Below are 26,332 nucleotides of genomic sequence, written 5' to 3'. Positions count from 1 at the left end.
TGGACAAATTGTAACCAAACTTTGCATGAATCTTTTTTTTGGCAATCTATTTCAGGACCCTAACCCATTCATCAGTCAACAGATCTTTCATAGACTTTTAGCATAGGTCCATTCCATCATACTGAACATTTTTTTATCGTGCTAGATTTTAGCAAAACCCAACTGTTTTTGAGTTATTTACATATTTCTGCATTTTACCTCCTATGGTCTATTGGGGGTCACAGAGATTTTTGATCTGTTGATAAACATGGCCACAATTACTAGAAATTGAGGATTTGTGGAAATAACTCGGAAACCAATGGGTTTAACCAAATTTTCACAAGATAAAATTGATCAGCTTGGTGAGACAAACCTATGTCGCAATTTTCATAGAGATCTGTTGACCCATGTGGAGAGTGATTGCGCTTAAAGAGTAAAAAAAAATGACTAAGAGAGATTTATTTTATAATATGAAAGTTAGGTGGATAACTAAGATCCTCTCTATTGATTAACAGATTCTTGTGACAATAGTACAGTAGGGTCAAGAGTTTATTAGGCTAGAAAGACTATTTTGATCAAGTGAGGGATTCGGGCTCTCTGGAGCCTCTAGTTCTGTCATGACAAGGCTAGTATTCCATTGTATTTAAGCTCTGTCTTTTTTGGGTCATGAGGTGTTTTTTCTTTATATCTAGATCTTATGGAGAATCAGCATATGTTATTTTGATTTATTTCTTAGTTGCTCTGCAGTCTACTTAATGATTGGGGGGATGATGAACCAGCAAGACAGTGATGTCACCCTTTAGACAGAAATTATTTTTTTTTTACTTATTTTGATAGAACACATAGTGTCTGAAGTGGATGCTGTTACACTGCACACACAAATAATGGGTGATATAATAACTTTGTGTGTTACCCTCTACTACAGGCCTTATGTGTATAGTATATTTCCTGGGAAGATTTTACTCCATGTTCTCAAAGATTTCACCTGAGAAAATATTTTATATGGGCTTTTAGCTATTTTGCTTGGTAATCCACTTTAATCTAATCTATCGGAATAAACATTTTTCTTTCATTTTCACATTTATTTATATGAACTATTACTTTTAACTGCAACTTAAACTAAAAATTTCTGATGTTTTTAATTGTGATTGTATATGAGGAAATTTTAGAACTCCTCACTTTCTGATATATTTCACAACATCAGAACATTTATTTTGAAAAGTAAAATAATTTCTGTACTACAATTAGCAGGTTATTTTTCCCTTCTATTTTCTTATAATGTACAAATAATACTTACATTGCAAACATTTTCAGTCCACCAAAAATTAATGTTCGAAGCTTAATTGATACAGCTGAGAACTTGACCAAAGATATACAAAGACAGAAAGATATACTTGAAGAACTACAGAAAAAGGTAAAAAGACACAAATATGAAATGCCATAACTGTCTTATCTGGTCAATTATATTTATACGCAGTGCTGTTTTCTTTATATTCGATACTTTCTTATTAATATGTGCTTGTATTATCTTTATATGTAGTAGTTTTATCTTTATATTCGGTGGGTTTACCATTTTAAGCGGTGGTTTTATCTTTATATGTGGTGGATTCACCTCATATAAAGACGAAGCCACCGCATATAAAGGTAAATCCATAGCATATAAAGATATATTCCGTACATATAAAGATAAAACCACTGCATATAATGGTGAACCCACTGATATGATGGTAAACCCACTAATATAAAGGTAAAACCACCACATATCACGATAAAACCACTACATATAAAGGTAATACAGCCGCATATAAATAAGAAGATACCAAATATATACAGCACCGCATATAAATGTAATTGACCAGATAAGACAGTTATGGTGTTCAATACACAAAGCATATAAAATACTGATGAAAAAACAGTACAATGTACATGTGTAATACAAAACTGCTTTATTGTAATCATCATAATACAATGTACAAAACTGGTTGTCATCATCACAGTGCAATGTACAAAACTTGTTTATTGTTATCGTCACAGTACAATCTACAAAACTGGTTAATTGTAATCATCACAGTGCAATGTAATACAAAACGTTAATTGTAATTGTCTCAGTACAATGTACAAAACTGGTTAATTGTAATCATCATAGTACAATATACAAATCTGACTAATTGTAATCATCACAGTACAATGTAATACAAAACTGGTTTAATTTGATCATTACAGTATAAAACATAATGTCATATGTGTGATAAGACTGTGCATCATTGCATGTATCTAGTTATTTTCACTTCAACCTTTAGATACCAAATTACTTTACTTGAAAGATTGAGAAATCACAATCATTGCGATATATACAGACGAACCTCGTTAAGTCGAAGTCAATGGAATCATGCAAAAATGTTTGAGTTATCCGAGGTTTGAGTAATCTGAGGTCAAGGATAAACAGGAAATATTAGTAGTTTGGTTGATGATTGTTTCCTGCATTTTAATACATCATTTGTTGTGTTTATATATGTACATGTACTTCACTTTACACGGTATTTCGTAATGGCTTTCGTTTCATATTGGAGGATATTTTTTTTTATGTTGTATATCATGTTTGAAATATTGAATGGCATCGAGTGTTTTAGTGAAATTTCTTTTTCTTTCTACATCGAAAACGTCAAAAGTTCATAACATGCTGCTTTGTATGACTCACAATCAAGAGTATAGTCAAACCAAGTTCTACATTACTGCGATAAAATTTCATATTCATTAGCGAAAGGGATGTAGTCTTTGAAATACACTTGCCATCTTATGTTTGATGTTTAATAAAATAGTCAGATACCATTACAATTCATCTGTTAACATTTTTTATCAAAATACAAAAATATCCGGTATCACTGTTAATGTGAATTCTGACGTGTAATTAATAAGATTAATTTTTGTTCACTACATACGCTATTTTAAATTGATTAAATACACAAATCAACCTGTAAAAGTGTCTACAAATTGATTTCAAAAGCCACACTAATTGTTGTTAAAACACACTTTGATCTTGGTTTGTAATAAAGCAATCAGTTTTCCTACTAATTAGTTGACTTTGAGACTTCAGGATTAATTAACCTTGAAGTCCTATCGAGGGGACTGATTAATTCAAGTTATCTGAGATTTCTACTAATCTAGGTTGACACATAGAGGTTCGACCATATAAGTATTTGCCTGTGTTGAATCTCAAACCCTGCTCTTGTACATTTAGAGAAATCCTAACCCAAAAATTTATTTTTGAATTAAATAAACCATTTAAAAGGTTTGTTTGTCATGAATTAAGCCATAATTTTGATGTTTACATCAATTGAGGGTTTTTTTACTTCTCACCTGTCTGATATAACCTTTATTCACAGTATGAGTATGAAGATGAAGAGACATCAGAGAGAGAACGTGTCAAGAAAACTTTTCAACTTGTATTGACAGAACTAACACATCTTGTCACCAACTTTTCATATCTTTATGAAAATGAAATGTGTTTATGGTGTAATAAATCTCCACCAATTTTATCAGACTTAGGAACTGCATTCAAAAGAGTACACAACCTTCTTCAGCAGTTTGTTAGTGTGAGTATTATTTCTAGCATTCAAATGAGTACACAGTCAGTTACAAGCATTACATATGGCATTACATTATTCATAATACAAATAATAGCAAAACCATACAACTCATGCTTAATATATGATGAAATATTTTTTTTAATTGAGCCATTTCATTTGATACTTCCATGTATCCATCTGCACCATGAAAACTGATTTATTCAACTGGTCATAGTTTTTCTTTCCTTGTTTGTCTACCCTGGACTTGACTTTTTATGAGCAACTCGGCTCCCAGTTCTTAGTGGAGTCTTGAGTTGCCCATTTGCTTTTGTTACTTTGTATGTATGATTTTAGTTACTTTATGTTCTTTGTTGTGTATGTCTGTTTTCCATGTTTGGTCTTTGTCCTCTGCATTACATTCTTTTGATTACCGCTATAACCTTGGTTCCCTTGATTAATCTTCCACCAAGCTTGAGCTTTTTTAGACTAAATTTGAATGATCTAGAGAAATTTGAATTTTTGGCTTGAATCACTTGTTTTAAAAAGTGACAAATCTCTAAAGGGAAGAGTTTAAGGTGAACTCTATTCAAATTGACATGCTGTTCTATAAAAGGACAAAAAGCCATCTATACACAACAGGTGATTTAAATGGATATGACCCAACAATATCAAGTGAATCTCTAGTGCTGGTTTGTTCTGTGATCTTCTGCAGAATTGATAAAAGACTTTCTGAGTCTAGCATGATATGACAGCTGCCAGTTAAACTCTGTGCACTTGGGGAAAGTGTAGTTTTTGATACACTAAAATATAAGGACATACAGTACATTATGGACACAACAACTGATTTGGATACAAACTATGCTGTATTGTTAAATTCATTGACATAAATTACTGTTTTCAGGAGGCTTTTATGGATCACTTGGTACCCCATTATTAAAAACGGTCAATGATAGAGAAAATTTGCTAGCATACTTCTTAAAGCTATTGTTTAAGAGGGGCAATTTACAAGAAAAATTATTGAAATGAGATGAAAAATTTTAATAAAATGCCACATAGAGTACAGCTAGATAAGCACTCAAAGGAGGAACCCTTAATAGAAGGGGCAAATATGGACACAAAATTCAAGTTTCATATAGTTCTGAATTTTGATTGTTGTTATATGTATGACACAGGATAATATTTTGGCCAGAAGTGGTTAAATAACTTTAATACCGTCAGTCAGACCTTTGAAAGATAACATGAACAGACAAACAGACAGGTGGACAAAGTGCTTTCTGTAAATACCAGAACTTTATTTTGGTGTCTTTAGAGTATGATGAAAAAATCAAAAGCCTAGATTAAGATTAAAAAAATAATTCCCAAAGTCTTAGCAATTGGTGGAAGTATTTTGAGTTTATCACCCCATATTTATAGCAAGAATGGATATGGTGAATGTCAAAGAGACAACAACCCACATGATTCATAAATGAAGTCCCAAAACTCAAAAAACATAAAATCCAAAATATGAAAAAATCATAAAGCTAATAAACTACACAATGAAGTTTCAAGAAAATTGCTTGAATGCATTTTCAGGTAATTGCATGAATATTGTACATTGTAAACTCCTCCTTTTTGATATCCTGTAACTCAAAAATGAAAAAAAAAATCAGAAATTTATAAAAAATTAAGATGTAGTTCTCAACAATCAAAAGAAATAATTCACTTAAATTTCAAGAAAATAGGTATAACCACTACTGAGTTGTAGTCTGAAAACTGTGAAATCCCCTTTTCCATCATTTGGCATCTGTTATAATTAATATTTTTTTAAAACTCTTCTCCTCTGATATTACTAGACCAACCTTGGTATGAATAAACCTTTGGGTATTCTGCATAGAACTGATGTGGGGATTTTAGATCCATAAAAAAACATGGTCACCGTCAGACTAAAAATAGGAAATTTTTTAGCATATATCTCCAAAACTGTTTTTAAGGTTTAGCTAACTTCTGGCAGAGTGAATGTGTTCAGCATAATAAGATCCATCTGATCTGTTATCAAATTTTCATGTTGATCTGGTAAGCCATGTTGGAGTTATTTACCTTTTACAACGTTTTTTTTTGTTGCTATTTTTCATGTGGATTTTTGTTCCATGGAAAAACATGGTTGCTGTTACTAAAAGGTATAACATAGACGTCAGACAAAAGTTTTCTGCATATATCTCCAAAATCTTTAGGTTTAGCAAAATTCCCACTGGTTTGAAGTGCTAAGCTTTATGATATCAATCAGTGGTTAAATTTTTGTGTATATCTGTTTTTAAGCCATGTTGGAGTCATTGCCCTCTTTTGATGTTTTTTTTCGCTATTTGTAATGGTATTTCTTTAAAAAAATGTTCTCTCGACCAATTAGAACCGAAGTTTATAACTGATGTGGGATTTTTGATCTGTTGAAAGCAAGGCCACTGTAACTATAAATAGAACATAAGGGTCAAAATCAGTTTTTTGCAAATAACTCAACAACTGTGGAATTAAGCTAAATTCTTAAACGAGGTAATATTGTGTAGCATTAGAAGAGGGACCTATGCTAAAATTTAAAAAATGATATGATGCCGGATGTAGGAGTTACAGTCCCTGAAAGAAATTTTTTGTCGTTTGCCATGTGTACAACTTTGAAAATCTTCATTTAGGAAATGATTATTCAGTAATGTCATTGTTCAACTGCTGTTTACATTTATTTATGACTTTGGTGTTTTCATAAGCATTACATAGACTTTCCCATTGACTAAATTAGATGTTAAGGTGGTACACATTTTGTATCTGGACTTATGCTAAACCACTGCTGTATTTATAAAAGTGCAGAGAGTAAAATGTGTTTGAGGTTTGGTCATCAGAACTAACCTCAAATTACTGAACAGAACTTTAAGAAAAGAACACAATATGTTGTTGTGCATATTAACTGTTTTACATGTATTAAACTTTTAGGGAATGGTTATTAGGTAATGTTAAGCTGTACTTTAATCATGGGAAAGACAGAATTTCTCGACACTCATGTAAGAACCTATTTTCTCAATAATTTTTCAGCTGCTGTCTGGTTTTCATTCAATCCGTCATTCCTATGTTGTTCTCAGTCAAGATGCTTCAAAAAAGTTGCAAAGAGCTGGGTTGAAAACACAGAGAGATACAAGTGTTGGTATGTAATAACAAAGTTCAATACTATGAAACAAAGTATTAGTCACAGATCATTCAGATTGTAGTCTGTAATGTAATTGCAAAGGTGTCAAGAAACTAATCAGTGCTATGTCAGAAAGTGCCAGTCTCAGGTTGTAAATTTTAATTAACTGAAGAAAATCAAAGTTAATGTGTAGTAATTTAAGGAATACTTACATGTATCTTCAATAACTGTATAAATATGATAAAAGTCTTTAATGAACTGTTATAACAATAAATGGGTATTATAGAAAGTCATAAGATACATATCTATGATATTAACATTACTGGATATTACCATTATTTTTCAAGACTCTTCTCCTCTGACACTACTTGACCAACTTGAACCAAATTTGGTATGAATGTTCCTTGGAGTATCCTGTATAGAGTAGATGTGGGAATTTTTTATTTGTTGGAAAACATAACTGCTGTTACAAATCAAAGTACTCATGTACTGAATCAATTTATATCGATCGTTTGCATTTTTAAACCTCAAATAATCATCGAATTGCAAAAATATGGAATGAAAGGAAAGTATGGGGATTGAACTCAAACGTATCTCAACACAAATTTATTGTTATAAATGATTAATATTGAACTCTTTGTTTTATTTTTAAATTCACCATTCTGATTACGAAGGAAATTTGAAAAAACGCACACAAATTCACGATGCATTGTAACAGTGCACCAGTTTGCATTATAATATTCAGTTTTGGTATCTGTTGACATGGATCACCTAGATGAATGTACATAAAACTCTCCTACTCAGTGCATAATTGAAATGTAAACTACTATTTGGCCATTCTCAGTTTTTAAATTTTCAAGTCGAAATTCAATTTATCGACATCCAGGTCAAAACTTTTAAAGCCACAATCATTGAAATAAATCATATCCTTAGAAACATGATATTCTCAACTAGCTACATTTCTCAGTTACTGATAAGAGATTAGAGGTAAACTATTTTAATTTGATCGTTTTTAATACAAACCAAATTTACCAGTATATTCAGTTTGCAGTAAAAGTTGTTTATTTGGGTTTGTTTATTGGCGTAAAGAACGCAGATTTGAATTTGATTTATTAGAAATACCTATAAAGGTGACCGAACTATCTGCATTCGAACCTGAATGAGGTATACCAATGGGACTACTTTTCTGCGGTAGTGTAAGATAATTGAAGATGCTATCAGGCTTTACAAAATGGCGACTGCTACATCAATTCTGATCTTCGATCTAAATTGATGAAAAGAGAACATAGGGATCAGACAGCAGTTTTTATCATTTTTCTCCAAAACTGTTAGGTTGAGCCAATTTTTTTTATGATCCTTATTATAAGGCCTACAAAAGTCTCCAGGGATCAAAGTTGTCACACGATTCCTGGTAAGAGTTTCTGCCTTTGAAAGGTGAAAAATGATGTTTTTTTTTAAAAGTTTTCAGCCAATATCTTGAAAACTATTAAAGAATTAAAATTTTAAATTGCTGAAATGATCCTTATGATATGACCAACAGAAGTTTGCAAGGACCAAACTTGTTGGACAGCTCCTTGTTATAGTTATTGCCCCTGAAAGGCAAAAAAATTATGTTTTAGCAGTTTTCAGCCAATATCTTGAAAGCTATAAGATAGAATGAAACTTTCAATTGATCGAATGATCCTTATGATAAGTCATACCTAAGTGTTCATTGAGTCAAAATTGTTGGACAGCTCCTTGTTATAGTTATTGCCCTTGAAAGACAAAAAATAACCAGATGAGCAATTCAGGCTCCTGGGAGCCTCCTGTTTTTTATTGTTGCTTATAGCTTAGAAATCATATACCTGGTAATTCAAGTTATCCCTAGATGCCTCATTTTGGATAAATGCATTACTCCCATCAAATACATTGGTGAAGCTGTAGTGGTGTCTCCCCAGGCTGTCTTTTGATGAAATGGGTATTTCTGAGCAAGAAATTATTTCTCAATGACAACTAAATTTACGTACAGAAAGAAACAATTTCTCATTATGAAATCCCTTCAATTCTTTAATCTTGCAGTCAAACTGGTTTATCTTGGCACTTTCCTACAATGTAATTTTTTATTTTTATTTCAGCATCAGCAGACCAGGCAGCTTTAGAAAGTTTCCAGGAATGTGTTAGTGTGTTAGACGAATCAATACAGAGATTAGACAATGTTGGCGATACAACTAATATTTCCTTCCGATCATCTATACTTAAAGTGTGACAAAATTAAAACAATTTTATTATTGGAAATAATTTGAAAATTAATTATTATGCATCAAATATTGTTTCAATAATATAGCAATGTTTCTTGATTTTGTGAAGAAAGCTGGTGAGTTGTACATAGAAAACTACTTCTCCAAAGAAATTATTAGTCCCTTATTAGCAACTTTCTTTAAAGTGGATTTTAGGTATGCAATCTATTCATCTGTCAGTCAGTGCAGCAAATCAGCTTTCTGCACTTTTTCATGTTTGCAGATATGAAATTGATATTTAGTACATTGCTTTACCACAACAAATTACAGATCAAGTTTTCATTTTGTTTTGGTCCCTTTTCTCATACATTGTGCTTGAAGTTAACCTGTGAAGAATTTTATATAGAATACATGAGATAAAAGTGCAGCAATAAACAAATCCTACTTGTATATTTGCTGCCCTACTTGAGCTTGATTGTAAAATTCCTGTACACAGTACAAGGTTTGTCAGTTCTATATGAATATCGTTCCCAAACATTTGATATATCAGTTAAAACTTTGATTAGCAGTAAGGAACTGTATGTTAAAATTCCATTATGAATTTATGAAGATGCAAGCTGAAAATGGATCAAATATAGAATTGCCATTCTGAACAACTTAAGCCCCTTATCTGCTATTTTATCATTTGGGAGTAAGTTTGACAAAAATTTGCTGTTTGACCATCTCATTCCATTTTAAACAACACAGTAGACTAAGTGATGCACCCGCACTCCACAAGGACACAATTGTTTAGCAAAATCACTAAAAAGTAGGGCTCCCCATCTGTGTGTGACACAGATGATGTGCCTGCATGTGCACATTTTATTGCACCTAAGCAACGCAATAAATAAGCAACTTCACATAGCTGATAAGTAGATTTTCTATCATTTTTCAATGAAAATATGCATGATGCAACATAGATGAAAATATTTTTAGAAGTAATATACTAAAAAAGTAGGAATGGTCTCACCGAGCTCATTTGAATCAAATATAATGAAAATTGACACATCCCAAAAGTTGTTGCAAGTGTTTTCAAAGGGAGTTTCTCACTGTAGATATATTCACTTTCCAAGTTCCATTTTAATTGGTGCAAGAGTTACTGTGCAAAAACATAAACCCCCCTCCCAACCCTTGTAATGAAAAAAATTCTGTAACCAGAAACATAGAGAAAAAATAGAACCAGACAAAGGGATGCACTCCATTTAACACAGCTACTGCATATTTGGTTGTCAAAATTAATTTATGAGAAGATTGCTCTGTCTGAGACACGTCTGATGCCCCTGCATGTATTTTCTGGCATATGCCAGTATAAAAGTCAATTTATACTTGCAAGCTTGAATTATTTTGAATGGCAACAATTTAATGATCAGAGAAAGAAGTTGAAAATGTCCTGATTTTATAGCATTGGTCTACAGGAACAAACACTAAATCTTATGTTGATCCACTGTTGTGTGTAGGATCTTCCGCTAATTGTTTATAACCTTCATGTTTACTCAAAATTATTTACCACCTATCTTAAATACTGTAGGAGGAGATACCTGGAAGAGACATATACCCTTTTCCCTCAAAATGGTGACAAAATGACAATTATCTATGAATATGTCTAATATTGATAGAAATAAATACCCTGATAAAATCCATATATAATCATACCAAGTATCTACTTCGTACCCAAAATACTGTAGGAGGAGTTAAGCAGAACGACTATATACCGTGAATGGAACGGAAGGACAGGTAAAACAATATGCCCCAACTTAACATTGCAGGGGGATAAAAAGGGAGCTTGCCATTATAGATATAATTTCATTATTATTGGTGGAAGCTTTCTGGAGTTACTGTGCAAAACTGGAAACCACCCATTTCCAATAACTCAAAAAGAGCTGAACTGTTGGGGCAAGTATAGCCTCACCATTCAAACTTGTTAAGCTATACAATTAGATAATCGACAAGGGATAAGAATTTGTCCAGAATTGAAGAGGTTATTCTTGATTCTTACTTGGCTCAAGTCACAATCCCAAAAATAAATCCTAGTCTTACATTTATGGTATGGTATGTAGTTTATTATATGAGGTCTATTCACTTTTACTTAGGTTGTTGTACAAATATAGAAATATGCTAGTTTCAGGTTCCTTTTTGGCCCCAAATTCCAATAAGTCGAAGCCTTGACCCCATAATAAATCCCAGTCTTATGGCACTTTTAATACGATTTCAACAAGATTTATTCACTAATAGTAAAGTTACTGTCTGGTTCAGGAAAATGCATGTTTCCGACCCCCTATTTGGCCCCTAACATCTGAAAAGTAAGTACTTTACCCATAAATCAATCCAAGACTATTCTTTTAAAGATATCAGGCCTTGGTTGAAAAATACTCAGTTTCTTCCAAAATAAAGAGTAATGACTGTACCAAGTCCAGACCATTGTGGTACCAACTGCTCTGGTGGTGTAATATCTATTTTGTCAGATTAATTTTGGACTTGATTATGGCTAGGATTAGTGTTTGGTAATTTTGTTGTTGCCTTTATTTATTAGAGTTAAATAGTTAAATTCCATGAAATGCTTGTTTTAGGTCCTTACTAGTATTCTATAACGGTTGGGCCTTTTTATTCAAGTGTAGGGGTCTACCTTGGTAGAATCCTTCTGGTATTGAAACTCACATTTTTATCGTTTCTTTGGAATTTTACAATTTAGACTTTGGAGCCACATTTCTCTGTTAATACTAATTTGCATATACTGGGAATAAATATAAACAATTTGCAAACTAAGACAAAACGATTTATTCTAGAAGTCTACAAGTTTTATAAATCTTCCAAAAGTAACCCTAAAAATTCATTTTTCAAAATATTTCAACTTTTCTACAGCAGAACAAAAAATCATTCTTTTTAATCCTGTATCTTTAGATATTCTTAGTCCCCTAGCTTTATTATGTAGCCTGAGAACATCAAATATTCAAATAGCTGTTCCAACATTCAAATAGACAAATTTATATTTAAATATTTAAAATTAAAATTGCATTAAGTCTGTTCAGATGAAATTCTTAATTTTTCAGTTTGTATGCACTTTAGAAAACCAAATGCACTTGAATTACTCAACTCTAATGGACTATTCACATTAACAGTAGATTCAGTAATGTTGCTAGTAAATATTCTGACATATTTGAAAGAAATGTTGTGTTAGTGTAGAAAAGTTTATGACGTTTCTAGGAAATGGTTACACCCAGGTATCCAGCTTAGCAACAATATATGGGATTTGTAGACATCTTCTCAGTCTATCAAAAGCCTAGAAATTTACTAGTACAGGAATGAAGCAACATATTTAAGTCAATATTTGAGGTAGATTTTTATTGTTGCGACTTCTAGGTTACAGATGCAACAGCCTTCAGGTAGCCATGTCGTCCCATTCGAACACATTTATTGTGTGTCCCAGCTAACCTGTGCTGAATGATTGGCCAAGAAGCACTGACTACCAGTTTTAGAGGTGTTATTTTTATAAATCAGATGGGAAACACACTAGCTCCTGCACTTGAGGCAAGCATGCAGCCACAGAGACACTTTCTGAGCAACTGAAAATTGATCAAGGCCCATAAATCCAACTGAAGTAAATTTTACAAAACAGTAACTAGGGTAGTCTTTTTTTTTTCTTTCTTCAGTTTATTTTTTTTTTTATTAAAGGAGAATGTGTAATGTAAATGATCAATATGTAAGAATACAAATTGATAAGATAGTGATTCAACTGTAATTCAATCTAACTCACTGAACATGAACCAGAGCATAGCAAGGATCAATCATACAAACAAGGTGTAGTAAAAAGCTTTGCGAAGTGCAGCATAATATGACCGCAATGGTTGAACCCAGAACTGTTAAATGTGGACACAATATTAGTTAGCTGAAAAGTGTCCAAAAAAAAAAAATCATTTTTCCCCTTTCAAGGGCAATAACTCATACAAGGAGTCGTCTGACAACTTTTATCACTGAAGACTTTTGTAGTCCTAATAATAAGGATCAGGTCAGCTATTGATGGAATTTGGCTAAACTGGTAGTGTCAGAGTAGAAGATTTTTTAAAGAAATAATATTAAAAATAGCTAAAAACGTTGAAAAAGGCAACAACTCCAACATGGCTACAGTGATTTTGTTATTATTTTTCAAAGCATCCTCCCTTTATATTGGGAAAATTTACACCAAATTTGGAAAAAAATATGCAGACGACGACAGCCCCAAAACAAATAACAGCCATATACATACAAACAACAGCCACATACATACAAATAAAATGTATTTGCATGTTAAATTGATTCATTGTTTTATACAATAAGAGAACAAGTTTGATGTTTGTTTGAATTCACTTTAGAGTACAGTTTTTCTTTGTTAACTATAGATTCGAATTCGTCTCCAGAAATATCAAGTAAAATTGCATATTAGGGGGGCGAAACAAAGTCAAGTTGAATTTCCAGATGGAAAATTGTAACCGTGCCAACTTAGGACCAAATATAAATGATATCTGAACCAAATGATTGCTTCAGGAAACGAAAATTATCATGACCCACAACGCTTGAAATTGAAGCAGAGGCTTTCCTGAAGTAAACAAAACAAATTTTTACCATTTTTATCATTTTGGGAAATGTACAGAACTGGGAAACTATCTCTGGGGGAAACGGCTGAAATTTTGAGGTAAATTAAGGCTAACACAATCACTGTGCTTAATGGATTAAAATGAAAATTTGACCTCAGATAGATTTCATTATGCTGAATACATTTACCCAATGTCAGAATTTAGCTAACCCCAAGAAAAAAAAATTATGTGCATTTACGATCACCTTGCCGACCCTCATTTTATCACTGCGACCTTAACTTTTTTATCAGCAATTTTCTGAAATTCCAGAAATTCCTGCCTTTTCCATCACCGGCATTTATCGTATTAAACAACAATGGCGGCCTCCGACTTACTGACCTATTTTTTTTCAGCATGTGACAGTAAACACACATTTTTTTTTTGCCGGTTTTGAGATATATGCATAAAACTACTGTCTAACCCCTATGTTCTATTTTTGGTAACTGCAGCCATTTTTTGACGGATCAAAAATCCCTAAGTTTGGTTTCAATTGGTCAAGTAATGTTACAGGAGAAGATTTTGGAAAGAAATAACATTTAAAATAGCAAAAAAAAAATGTGGAAAAAGGGCAGTAACTCGAACAACCTAAAACTAAAATTTGACCACATATAGATCTCATCATGCTGAACACTGTTACCCATTGTCATAATTTGGCAAAACCTAATGGTTTTGGAGACACATGCCAAAAACTACTGTCTGACCCCTATGTTCTATTTTCAATTACTGCTGCCATGTTTTTCAATGGATAAAAAATCCCTATAACAGTTCTATGCAGGATACCCCAATGAACATTCAGACCAAATTTGGTTCCAATTAGTCAAGTAGTGTCAGAGGAGAAGTGTTTTGAAAATTGTTAATGACGAGATGCCAAGTGATGGCAATAGCTCACATGGCCTTCAGCAAGGCGAGTTAAAAAAATGAGATATTTTAGTTTCATTCATATTCAAGTCAATTTTGTGAAAATTTCTACAATTATTGTATCATTCATCCTTGGAATACTCAGGGAAATTTTGAAATCTTTTTTTTACATGTAAATGTATGAAAACAAAGAACTGGCTACTTAGACCCGTCTTAGATCTCACTAACCACTTCCAGGTCAAATGGCCACCCCCCTATGTAGTACCAAAAACACACTAAACCTAGACATATGCATTGTAAGTGCATTATTTTTGTATATTATGTTTAAAAGTAGTCAAAATAAAGCTGAGAATGTGTACTTTAAAATCAAATATGTAATTAACTACAAAAATGTATGAATACTGTTTACATGTGTGAGTAATTTGCCTCCATGCTGTCAGTTAGCAGAACAGGTAAAAATGTGGATTTTCAGTATTATTTATTCAAGTAAATTTTGTGAAGAATTTCTACAATCAACGTACCATTAGCGTAATGATTTTGGAAGCCTTATTTTATGGCATATTTCAGAGAAATGCATAATTTGAGAAAAATTGCCTTTCCTGATCATTATTTCCATTTTCCCATAAAATTAGTATAGTGATATTGGTAATCAGGCTATAATTTAATAGGTGCATTGTGCAAGGTATTTTAAAAAACAACATAGCAACAAGATTTTTATCAGTGCTTGGGATATTCACAGTTCTCAAATAGTCACACAGTAATGAAATAGGTATGATATAAATTGTTGAAATTTGTTTTCTTTTGATAATGATAAATGATATTTACTATTACAACTTTTTGAATTATCATAGGTATCAATTTGGTGTGACAATTTCGTTAAAATTGTAATTTTTTAGTAATTAAGGTAAAATATCACCGAGGGGCATGATATAAAAATGACCATTTCTTTGTAGTCCTATGTCTGATTTTGATAATATTGGTCTTATTAGACTCACAATACCACAAGCTTTCATAAAATGCCAAAAAACAAAAACAAAAAAACCCATAAAATGTCTTTAAAGTCTCACTAACCACTTCTGGGTCAAATGGCCACCCGCACTATGTAGTACCAAAAACACACTAAACCTAGACATATGCATTATTTGTGAGTATTATGATTAAAAGTAGTCAAAATAAAGCTGAGAATGTGTACTTTAAAATCATATATGTAATTAACTACAAAATTATGAATATTGTTTACATGTGCGAGTAATTTGCCTCCATGCTGTCAGTTAGCAGAACAGGTAAAAATGTGGATTTTCAGTATTATTTATTCAAGTAAATTTTGTGAAGAATTTCTACAATCATCATACCATTAGTATAATGATTTTGGAAGCCTTATTTTCCAAGCTTTGCAATGGCCTATAAAATTGTTGGTTTGCTACCACATGAACATGTATTTATTGATTTACATGTACATGCACTTGTTTAAATCACCTACCAACTCAAAATTTTCCTTCACTTCAAAAACATGACATTTTTTTAAATCATTTGCAGAAGAAAAAAATCTGGCACATGTACATTTTATCTACCTAAACCAATCACATTCAAAACTTTTTGTGGATATACAGCAAACCAATTTTTTTTTTCAAGAACTGCCTGAATTGTAATTTTCTAAGTTACTTCTATTATTGATGTTGTCATACTGCACGTATCTTTCTCCATTGTAGCACATAAAACTCATAAAGGCACTTTACCTGTAAAGTCAGCTTTATGTTGAGACTGTAATAAACTAAGCCTGAAATATTTTTAAATTCATTATATATGTAGAAAAGTCTACACAAGAAGCGCAGTGAATATAATCATTTATAGGAAGATTATTTTTCTGGATCAGTCACAAAAGATTCTGTTGTGCATCTCAAAAATAAAAGATCATTTAAATCATTTTTGTACATGTACATGTATTTATGCAACTGCTTGTTAGTGGTACAATGTATATATGTCAAATTGTGTTTATTCAGACTTCTGACACATCATGGTAGGCAGATGTAAGAGTACAATATGTAATTACCTTTTCATTAGGAAGGCAATGCACTGGAACCTTAAGAAGCACAATGGCCTGAAGGTCCTGGCATCCAAAGAAACCTGAAAAACAAACTTCACTGAATTAATAATACAGAAATACAAACTACTACAATATACATTAAACTGTTTAATACATTAAAATTAGTCTCTAGTACATTAAAACTATAAAACTGCAATAAAACAAGGTAGAGCGTTGCTCTATGGTACATTGTTCCAAATTGACAGATTTGAAACCTTTGCCAATATCAAATAACTGTTGATATGGTTAATGAATGAACAACAGAGAGTTTAAATTGTCTGTTTCTGTAGAATTGACATCAAAATTTCATTTTCTGCTTTTAATCTCTTATTTTCTAATTGAATTTTCTTAATATTATGTTTCAATGACTCATCAGAGTTTGTTGTTTGGGAATTAACTTTGTCCAAACTTCTCAATAAATGGTCTGCTTTTTCTTCCATCTTACAAACTGACTCAATAAGTTCACATTTGGTTTGCTTAGCAAGTTCTTCTGCGCGTGTTGTATTGTACATACATTCAAAGTCATTTTTTATGAAATCCAAATCTTTGTTTTTGACATCCTTTTCAGAATCATATTTAATTAAACTGTTTGCACAATTATCCAAACTTAGTTGATCAATAAATCCTGGTGAATAGGAACATACTAAAAGTTCATTTCTACCAAAAACTGAATCTGGAGATTCGTAAGTGTAACTTAAATACCCATCACGGTTTTCAATATGATCATCCATTATATATGATGTATAATTCTTTGGAGCTTTTGGGCTATATCTAGGCCTCAGAAGTCCTCTTCTTTTTCTTTTGTTTTTCGTTTTAAAAGTTAAATTATTGTTCAAGTTTTCACACTCCGTAAACATTTCTGAACACATAACACAAGTGTTTTCTGTTTCAAGTTCGTTATGCACACGATCGCATGTTGCTGTTGTTGGTTTTGATCTGTTCCTGAACATAGCATTTTTCTTCTTACCGCGCCGAGTTTTCTTTCTTTTCATAATCGACATGGGGGATAATTCGTTAATAAAGACTACATCCATCATATGTGTGTAAAATTCAGCTGAATATTTGCCTAGTAGCCTGTTCGGTGATCAAAATATTTTAAAATGCGTCGAACGTTGCGAAGACGACCCTACTTATGTGTAAAAATATCACGTGAACAGATCGTTTCGTGGACGTATGAAACGTCACTAAACATTTTTTTGGGGGTCTTTCAAGTGTTTGAAACTAATTGATTTATATATAAACATATACAAGCATTTTTTAACTTAGTTTTGTAAAAGTTAAACAGAAATAGAAAAAAGGGAAAAAAAAGAGGCAAAAATGTGACATTTTTAAACTTTTGTATATTCTGAACTAATATAATATTAATCCTTCATTTATTGAAAGAATGTTAAACTTAGGTTATAAGTATCTATTTTTAGAACGAAAAATCGTGAAACTTCGTAGATGTATTTGACCATGCTGTCAGTGGGAAAAGCCTTATCGCTTAGATTTTCTCTATTTTACCAAGGGATTTACCTTAAAGATCTTAGTATACGAAGAGAAACTTTTTTAGGGACTAGAAAGTATTTCAATTTTGTACGAGACATAAAATAATGCCAAAAGGAGGAAAAAAGAAAGGTAATATCTTGAGTACATTTGTGGACGACCTTTCACGTGTATCGTTTCATTTGAAACGTTGCTTGCTTTTATGGTTAGAGTTGACAGGTATTGGATGGAGCGTACACACTGTTAGTTGGTTTGTTATTGAGTTTTGGAACTACGGTAGATGTTTTCGTTGAATAATGTGTTTGTTATTCATGGTGTCGCCATATGTTTTTCGCCCACGAATGGTTCTATTGCACAAAAGGGCACAAACTGTACTGGAGTACCAAAAAAAAAAAAAAAAACTTTTCATCTTCTCAAATCAGCAAAGATAAAATTTCTTGAATGAAGCAGTAGTCAGATTAATAATAATAAGGAAGATAGAAAACTTTATTTTGATTTGGCATGATGATCACTAAGTATGAATAACATATTTACTGTTCATGCACATATGAACTGAATAAAAGCACAGAATTTATCATGCATAGCAATCAAGCCTAAGCAACTAAAAGCTGAATGGTTCGTCCTGGATATTCCATAAAAGTACCCAGGGTACTTCAAATTTGATGAATGATACCCTATTTTCTTAAATAACTTTTGTTACCCAGGGTGCTATAATCGTAAGTTTGAGTATCCAGAGGGGCAAATATTGTGAGAGTAGGCAGGTTTTCATGCTAAATCCAGTATAGGAGCATGTTATAGAACCAAAGAGGTTCAAAAATGGCGGTTATTGTTTAACATGTACATTTTACAATGTATATACATGTTACAGGGCAAATTGGAATCCAGTAGGATCTGGAATCCTCCTAGGGCAAATTGGAATTCTAATTTGCCCAGGATTTTAACATGTAAATTGGAACTTAATTTGTCATAGGACAAATTGGGTTATCTTGATTTGTGCAAGGAGGATTCCAGATCCTAACAAATTTTAGTAGGATCTGGAATCACACTAGCTTTAATGGTCAAGGGGATTCCGGCTGTTACTGAACGATTTGAAAGTAATATATGCTAGATGTTGAATGTTGTTGGAAATAGATGTATTTCCTTCAATGAACTACATTTTGAACTTATTTTATTCAATGAACTATAATTTAGTATATCAGGTGACAAAATATTATTTTGATAAGCTAAAACACTAAAATATCTGAACATTGACATCTTATTTATTACATTTTTTTATGTTTTGTTTGTGACATTTTGTGGAACATGTATTTCTTGACCTTTGGCATGAGCATTGTAAGGTTTGACATTTTTTGTTACAGACAGATATTGACTGCCAGTCTTGGTTAACAGACCAAAACAATTTTTGTGTTCATCTATGTCAAGTTTAATTTTAGTTCTGATTTACAAAATTTTTTATTGATGTTCAAAGGATTAAGCACAAAGATTAATCCAATTACATCTGTCACAGAAAATTTACCATACGAGATAATTGGTTCAAAACCATTAGATAATGAAATACATGAAAATCTTTAATTTGACTGTCTAACTTGTAGGAAACATAAAAAGGGGGAAAAAAGTAATGAAAAAATATTTTAATTTGCCAGGAAATTGTTATAAAGACATAAAATACTTCTTAAATTTTTCTTTAATTCAAACCTGAAGCCAGTAGGACCCAGAATTCTAATTTGCCCTAGGAGAAATTAGAATTCCAATTTGCCCTGTAAGATACACATGCACACATATATTATCTTAGAATATCACTGAATTAGATTAAAAGAAACACGTTGGTTCATTATATAAGCAATCAATGAAAAAAAGTACTGTGTATCCTTTCTACTTATTCAAAATTTTCAGAAGTTTCCAGTATAGCCTAGCAAAAATTCCTGCTTTTCTACAAATTTAAATTTTATTAATCCAATCATGGTCCCTCAGGGGACATTTACGTTCAACATTAATATCCATCAGATGACATTTGCATTACACAATAATACAATATAGAAACATAACATGTTATATGGTATTCATGTAGCACAATTTTAAGTTCAGAGTATGAAGTTGAAGTTTTTCCAACATTAAATTTTTCCAGTGACATGGGCAGATTTCTAGCTCTTTTGGATAGTCATAATTGCTTTCTCTACTTGAGCATGTCACATTATTTTGTCATAATCCTTCATATCTTTCTTAAGTGTTCTGGTGTCAAGAACCAAACTGCCTCTGAAGAAATTTAGCTTGGATTGTCTTGCACAAAGCATGGCATAGCTTTTTACTTGAACACCACAAAAATTACTGTCATTTATTGGTATGGCGCTGTCGTTGTCCTTGTCGTCATCCCTAGACACTTGGTTTTCTCAATAACTCCAGTCTTTAAAAAGTTTCATATAAAGGTTCAAAAACACAAAAGAAAGGTTGGTATTGATTTTAGAGTATATGGCCCCAGCGGTATTAGAATTATGTGCCAAAATGGGGCTTAAACAAGTATTTCATTGAATTGAACTATATAACTCCGATAAAAGAATACATGTAGGAATTTCTATATTGTTTCACAATATTCTGTACCACAGTGGTCAGACTTGGATTGATTTTTGGGGTAAAGACGAATTTTTCAGAAATTAGGGGCCAAAAAGTGGGTAGACACGTGTAATTTCCTGATGTCTAGACAATAACTTGACTAAGTGAAAGAATGTTTTTGATACTGTAAAAGGAAGACTAGGATTGATTATTGCACCTGATGACACACTTTCTGATGATTTTTTCCATTTTTTCATGTTTTCCAGAAGCAAAGTTGCTGAATTTGTATATATTTTACTCATATTTTGATTATAATACATAATGATATATAGAGTTGAATATGGCAATACAGATGAGTGGTTCAGGCTCTTGTGTGCCTCCTGTTTTATTTAATGTAGCCTGAAACTGACATATATTTTTTCTTGGCCTGAACTACAATCTTTCAAATAAGATATACTGGGTATGTACTTTGATGTTATTTTGCAGGAGGCAAAAAGGTTGTGGCCTCCCAACCTCCTAGTGATGAGGAGTATGACACTGGAGATAACTGGAGTACTGCTAGTGTATTGTCCGAGGATTTTAGTAGTGTATCAGAAGATGGTGAGTAAACTGTCAAATTTTTAATTTGTATAACCTTCCAAAGTAATGGCACTGTGTGCATGTAATACAATAATTAATGAATGTTTCAATATCAATTAAAGGAGACATGACACAAAAAAAATCATTTTTTAAACATTTATATTTATAAAAGCTACAGTATGTTCAGATACGAGTATAACAAATGTTTTCTCATCACGTTAGTGCTAAATAAAGTGAGAATAATTTATTTGTGTTATCACGACAACCTAATTAATATGCATAAATGAAAGCCGGTAGTAACACCCACTTACAATGTATTGAAGTGCTACGTCATTGGTTCTTGATCTCCATTTGTATGCATTGAAAATTGTGATGTATTTGAGTTTTATAACAACACAACTTGTTGGTTACATGGTTTATATAAAAACTAAAGTCTAATCAGTACATTTGCAGACTATAGCAAAGCAGACAGGAAAGAATCTAACCCTAACTTAACCCTTAGCATTATTCATTGATAAACAACTAAGACACGATATTGAAACTGTCATTATAATTTGTAAGTGTTAAATGATAAGGATGCTGTGGTTTATAATATGATAACAAACTGGTTAATGATTAATGTTTTCTAAAGTACTTTACAAAAATGTATACACGTGCCCGAAAAAAATAATAAATTCTCAAAAATAGCTTGTATATGTAATGCAGAGTGGTCCAATGATCTGTGTATGAGTGCAATAATCGTGGTTAGAAAGTAAGAAGACTTAAGTTCTTCTCATTTTCTGTCAACTTTTCATTTTTGTTTGGCGTACATCCCTGCATGGCGAAAATGCAACTATGCACACTATTTTTAGGACTTGTACAGGAGGGTGCAAATAAAATAGTGACACTCTTTGTATTGTTCTTTCTTTGCCGCTGGGTTATATCAACAAGTCCGGTAGACTTAATTATGGCTTAAGAAAGCATGGGCGGCTTCTTATATCTTTACATGGTTCGGCGCCTTGTGACACAGGTGACGATGCAGGTGTAGAACATCGATAACTGAAATAAAATTGCATTTCTTTTGTCATACAAATTTTGAAATAAGACAATTTAAATGGAGAATTTGACAATACACAATTTATAGGTGAGTTTAAGGGAGCTTTTCTGGTACGAACAATATCTTATTTATATTTAATTTTTGCAAAACAGATTTGGAACACAAGGAAACTTCCGCATGAAACCTTTATGGGTTCTCAAATAGAATTATCAAAAACCAATAATAAATAAACATGCTTGTATTATCCTATAGTTGTACTTGAGGGGTACTGATACACTTGTCAGGAATAACGTTCCATAAAAAAGGGCTAAATCAATATTTTCATTGAAGATCGAGATCGGAACAGTTTAAATGTTAGAATGTGAATTTAATTTACTTTATGTAAAAAGTTCAAGTGAACATGACAGAATAAAATGAAACATTTCTATGTAATCTTCGAAAAGAAGTGGTGTCATCTCTCTGTAGAGTCTAGTCTTCACACATGTAAAAGTTAAATATTTCTGTCATTGTTTATCATTTTCTTCTTGAAGTTGTTTAAATTGATACAACTGTAATTATGTGTTTGCTGTCAAACCAAAACTTTCAATATTTTCACTCTCATTTGTAAGAATCACGCAAAGAAAACAAGAAGCCGAACACATTTCAACCAGTCAAACCAATGACGTAGTACGGTCACGTGATCACATGGCTATTAAATTTGTATGGCTAGGGTCATCAGTAAGTGTCTACAAGGGACGTTTTTATGATATGTATTAGGTGTAATAAATCAAATAAACCAAAAAGTGAAAAAAAAAATTTTTGTGTCGTGTCTCCTCTTTTGGGTAATTTTGTCCCTTTTTTTGTTAACAGTCTTTCCAAATGTTCAGTTCTTTATTCAGGGCATTCGGTCCTGTGATGACATACCATTTTCAGGACTGAACCAAGTTTTACAGGCCATTTTGACCTGAATGAAGAATGACTAATATTGGAAATTTTCCAGACTTCCGGTATGGTATTTTTTACCGGTCCTGTCACATATTTACCGATGATGTTCGACGGTCAGACAAATCTTCAGAAAGACTATAAGATAGTTTTTATACCCCGCCACACAAAGTGGCGTGGTGTTTTGTGATACCCTCTGAAAATTTGCGTGTCTTTCTGTCTGTCTGTCCCCTGACAGTTTCCAAACAACAACTTTTTAGATATTGAAGGATCTGTTACAAACTTAGTATATTTATTGAGTATCATGAAATGCAGATCAAGGTCAAATTTGCATAGCTAATTGTGTAATGGTTTCCTCAGTGTATAATTTTTATTGACATTAACCATTTCAGGTGAAGGAGTAGATGAAACTAGTGCACAGGAGATATTTGAAGATAAATTAAAGGAATGTATAGAAGGGTTATCTCAGAAAAGGTAGGCCCATATTAAACACATTTCATTGATTAAATTATCAATATTGACATGATGCTATTTTTAATGTTTTTTTCTAGCACATATCTGTGTACTGAAAGTAGGTTTGCCAGTTGTTATATCATATCAACTGCTGTAATAAGTTCAAAGGAAATTAGAAAAAAAGTTGATGACTTATTCATAATGATTTTTTTTTTTATGAACACAACTCAAGAGTTAAATAGTGTGTTTGTGAACATGAGGAGAACAAAGCCAGAATTTTCACCCAAAGCAAATTATAGAAGAGGAAACTGTCATATATGTCAATTAAAATAAGATTCGTTTGACACTGTTCAATACTGATCCAACCAATTAATTTTGTAGTGCCCAGGGAAGGAAGAATTGCTTAGAAGGAATGACCAAAGCCCTTTCAAAGAAATATATTTATGATTTCCTTATAGACAGGTTTGTGATGATACCTTTATCAGTGGCCTTCATTGTTTGCACATTGAGTCTAATTACAGACAATTAACTGCATTTAAGTGTTGATGCATGTCACAATACAACGATTTTGTTTGCTTTAACAAATTTCAGCTGTTTCCCCAAGAAAAATATTCCTAATTTGTTAAAAAATGGCTTACGATTGTCTCAATAAAGGTGTACTCAGGGTAGGAAACTCGTAGAAAATATCTACCAGACCACAGGGCTGGCTACATCAAAAAGTTACCTGTCCTGATTAAAATTTATCAGCCCTGAAAATTAATGCAATAAAATGCCAATCAATTTTCCTTTTCAGATTCTAATGTATTTTGATGTTTAAAATGTTAACATTACAAAAAGGAATAATTTGATAAACCTAAAGATGTTCTGTAATATGTATGACTTATGATTTGCCACTTGATGAAAACACACTGCAACAATTGCATATTTAATTGACACTACTGGTGACTTTAAAGAGCATTTCATATTTAGCGGGTTGATTTTTGGTCTCCAATGTAATTCAGTATGCAATCTGAAAAGTTCTGCTTTAAGTAAATAAAAATTAAATTTTGATTTCATTTATTGTTACTTTACTTTTAAACAAATTGAAAAACTCAGTCCCTGTCAATAATTATTCTCAGACTCATCTCCAGACAGCTGAACGACATAGTTGACAATATAACTTCATGCAAGTTGTCGCAAATTAACCATTCTAAACTCCTTTTTAAAGCTTGGAACAATTAATCACTTTGGCTAAGATTGATCAAACAATTTATTCTTTCCCTTGGAATCAAAATCACTTATTTGGGGGGAGGGAATTCCAAAATATTGTAATAAAGACACAACTTTTACAAATACATTTTTTCGCTTTCTGTCAATATTTTTGTTTGATAAGCGCAATCGCTAATGGTTTATAGAATGAAAATCAGCCAATGGGATTTGATTTGACACATACAAGGGTTTTACCCCACTGCCTACAGAGATCGACTCAAAACATGTGATAATGTAGCGTTACTTGATCGGTTTGATTCTTAAATTCCGTTATGAATGAGGTAATACCGAGAACTTGTCATGAAAATAGAAAAGGGTAATCCCAGTGATCTGTTAAAATAGTACGACCATCGGGCTGTTCAAATTTAATATTTGGCTGCCCGATCTTAAAGCAGGCAGTCTTGGGGAGTTGGGCAGGCTATAATTTCCAACTCTGGTGTACTATTTTTAGCTCACCTGGCCGAAGGCCATGTGAGCCATTGCCATCACTCGGCATCCGTCATCGTCGTTAACAATTTTTCAAAACTCTTCTCCTCTGACACCATTTGACCAATTGGAACAAAACATGGTATGAATGTTTCTTGGGGTATCCTGCATAGAACTTATGTGGGGATTTTTGATCCATTTAAAAACATGGCCGCCATTACTAAAAGTAGAACACAGGGGTCAGACAGTAGTTTTTCGCATGTATCTCCAAAACCATTAGGATTAACTTAATTCTGACCGGGATAAAAGTGTTCAGCATGATGAGATCTATTTGTGGTCCAATTTTCATTTTAATACAGTCGACTCCACTTAATCGGATATCGCTTTATTGCATATTTCGGTTATTAGCATAATTTTCTCCAGCACAAAACCATTTCCTATTATTCTATTAGGGAAAAAATCGCTTACTTGCATAGGCCTTGCAGGTGCATTTCGGTTTATTGCATAGAGAATTTTGCCTCATCCAGGTAAAGACAGGTTTTCCCAAATTCTATTTCAAGCCTTCGGGTCATAAATATGTCAATCATATTTATTGTTGTAAAAACTAGATTATCATCAATCAGGAGGTGTTAATAATGGATTAAAAACATAATGGACATAAAAGACAATTTAAATGATTTCTAATTACATTAAAATAAACAAGCACCTAGGTAAACAATGACTTCTGACGACATGCCAAACATCACCTTATGATGCAGCTTGGAGTTAGGCTTGGGGTATTTTTTGTCCCTATTTAAATTCTTCCGACTACAAATGATTATCAATGTAAATTTAATTTTCTTTAATGAGATGAACAGTTTTTAGTGAACTTGGGTTACTAGGCATAAATATCAACCGAAAATTAAAAGTCATCATTCATTCAGTACAATGTCTAATGCAATTCAACTACCCTAAGGTGCCCCATACTATCCACACTTCATAGGAATATATTGAGGTCAATGACATGTATAATACACAACTATCAGTGTACAATGGTGATTGAACAGAGGAATAAAAACGCACAGACCATTTCAAAAGCCCAGAAACTGCAAACATTGAAGAATATTACACTGAATCCTGGCTGAAATATGAAATATGGGATTTT

General features: G+C 32.3%; 3 protein-coding genes across 13 annotated transcripts in view; 2 read left to right on the top strand and 1 right to left on the bottom strand.

The window, feature by feature from the left end:
- The window catches only part of LOC148626767 (HAUS augmin-like complex subunit 7), a 28,062-nt gene extending 19,052 nt beyond the window's left edge, over nt 1-9,010 (top strand). For both annotated transcript variants that reach the window (XM_088586087.1, XM_088586116.1), the window contains exons 7-10: nt 1,294-1,393; nt 3,363-3,572; nt 6,600-6,708; nt 8,805-9,010. In XM_088586087.1, the coding sequence (XP_088442213.1) occupies nt 1,294-1,393; nt 3,363-3,572; nt 6,600-6,708; nt 8,805-8,935 (550 nt within the window). In that variant the 3' untranslated portion in view covers nt 8,936-9,010. The remainder of the gene's footprint in view (nt 1-1,293; nt 1,394-3,362; nt 3,573-6,599; nt 6,709-8,804) is intronic.
- Nucleotides 1,907-17,669, bottom strand: LOC148626766 (uncharacterized). Of its 9 annotated transcripts, none has more exons than XR_015923317.1 (5): nt 17,461-17,669; nt 16,461-16,534; nt 16,147-16,187; nt 6,903-6,917; nt 1,907-5,164 (listed from the first exon to the last, which is right to left on the bottom strand). XR_015923317.1 is itself a non-coding variant. In XM_088586402.1 (4 exons), exons 1-4 carry the CDS (start codon nt 17,017-17,019, stop codon nt 6,853-6,855), a joined length of 192 nt encoding a protein of 63 aa, XP_088442528.1. In that variant the 5' UTR covers nt 17,020-17,145; the 3' UTR covers nt 1,907-6,852. The 9 variants fall into 9 exon arrangements, 5 of the variants coding, with proteins under 5 accessions (XP_088442528.1, XP_088442441.1, XP_088442598.1 ...); XR_015923223.1 differs by having other exon boundaries at nt 17,008-17,647; XR_015923334.1 differs by lacking the exon at nt 6,903-6,917.
- Nucleotides 17,670-17,938: 269 nt separating this feature from the next.
- LOC148626765 (interferon-related developmental regulator 2-like) overlaps nt 17,939-26,332 on the top strand; it is a 28,480-nt gene continuing 20,086 nt past the window's right edge. Inside the window, exons 1-4 of one of the 2 annotated variants that reach the window (XM_088586071.1) lie at nt 17,939-18,110; nt 21,012-21,125; nt 23,454-23,535; nt 23,896-23,976. In XM_088586071.1, the coding sequence (XP_088442197.1) occupies nt 18,086-18,110; nt 21,012-21,125; nt 23,454-23,535; nt 23,896-23,976 (302 nt within the window). In that variant the 5' untranslated portion in view covers nt 17,939-18,085. The remainder of the gene's footprint in view (nt 18,111-21,011; nt 21,126-23,453; nt 23,536-23,895; nt 23,977-26,332) is intronic. The other variant, XM_088586079.1, reaches the window with a different exon arrangement.

The sequence above is a fragment of the Perna viridis genome, chromosome 1 (genome assembly GCF_037379345.1).
Source record: "Perna viridis isolate PV_CMFRI_1.1 ecotype Kerala chromosome 1, ASM3737934v1, whole genome shotgun sequence".
Lineage (NCBI taxonomy): Eukaryota > Metazoa > Mollusca > Bivalvia > Mytilida > Mytilidae > Perna > Perna viridis.
This window is presented reverse-complemented; position numbering and strand designations above follow the sequence as displayed.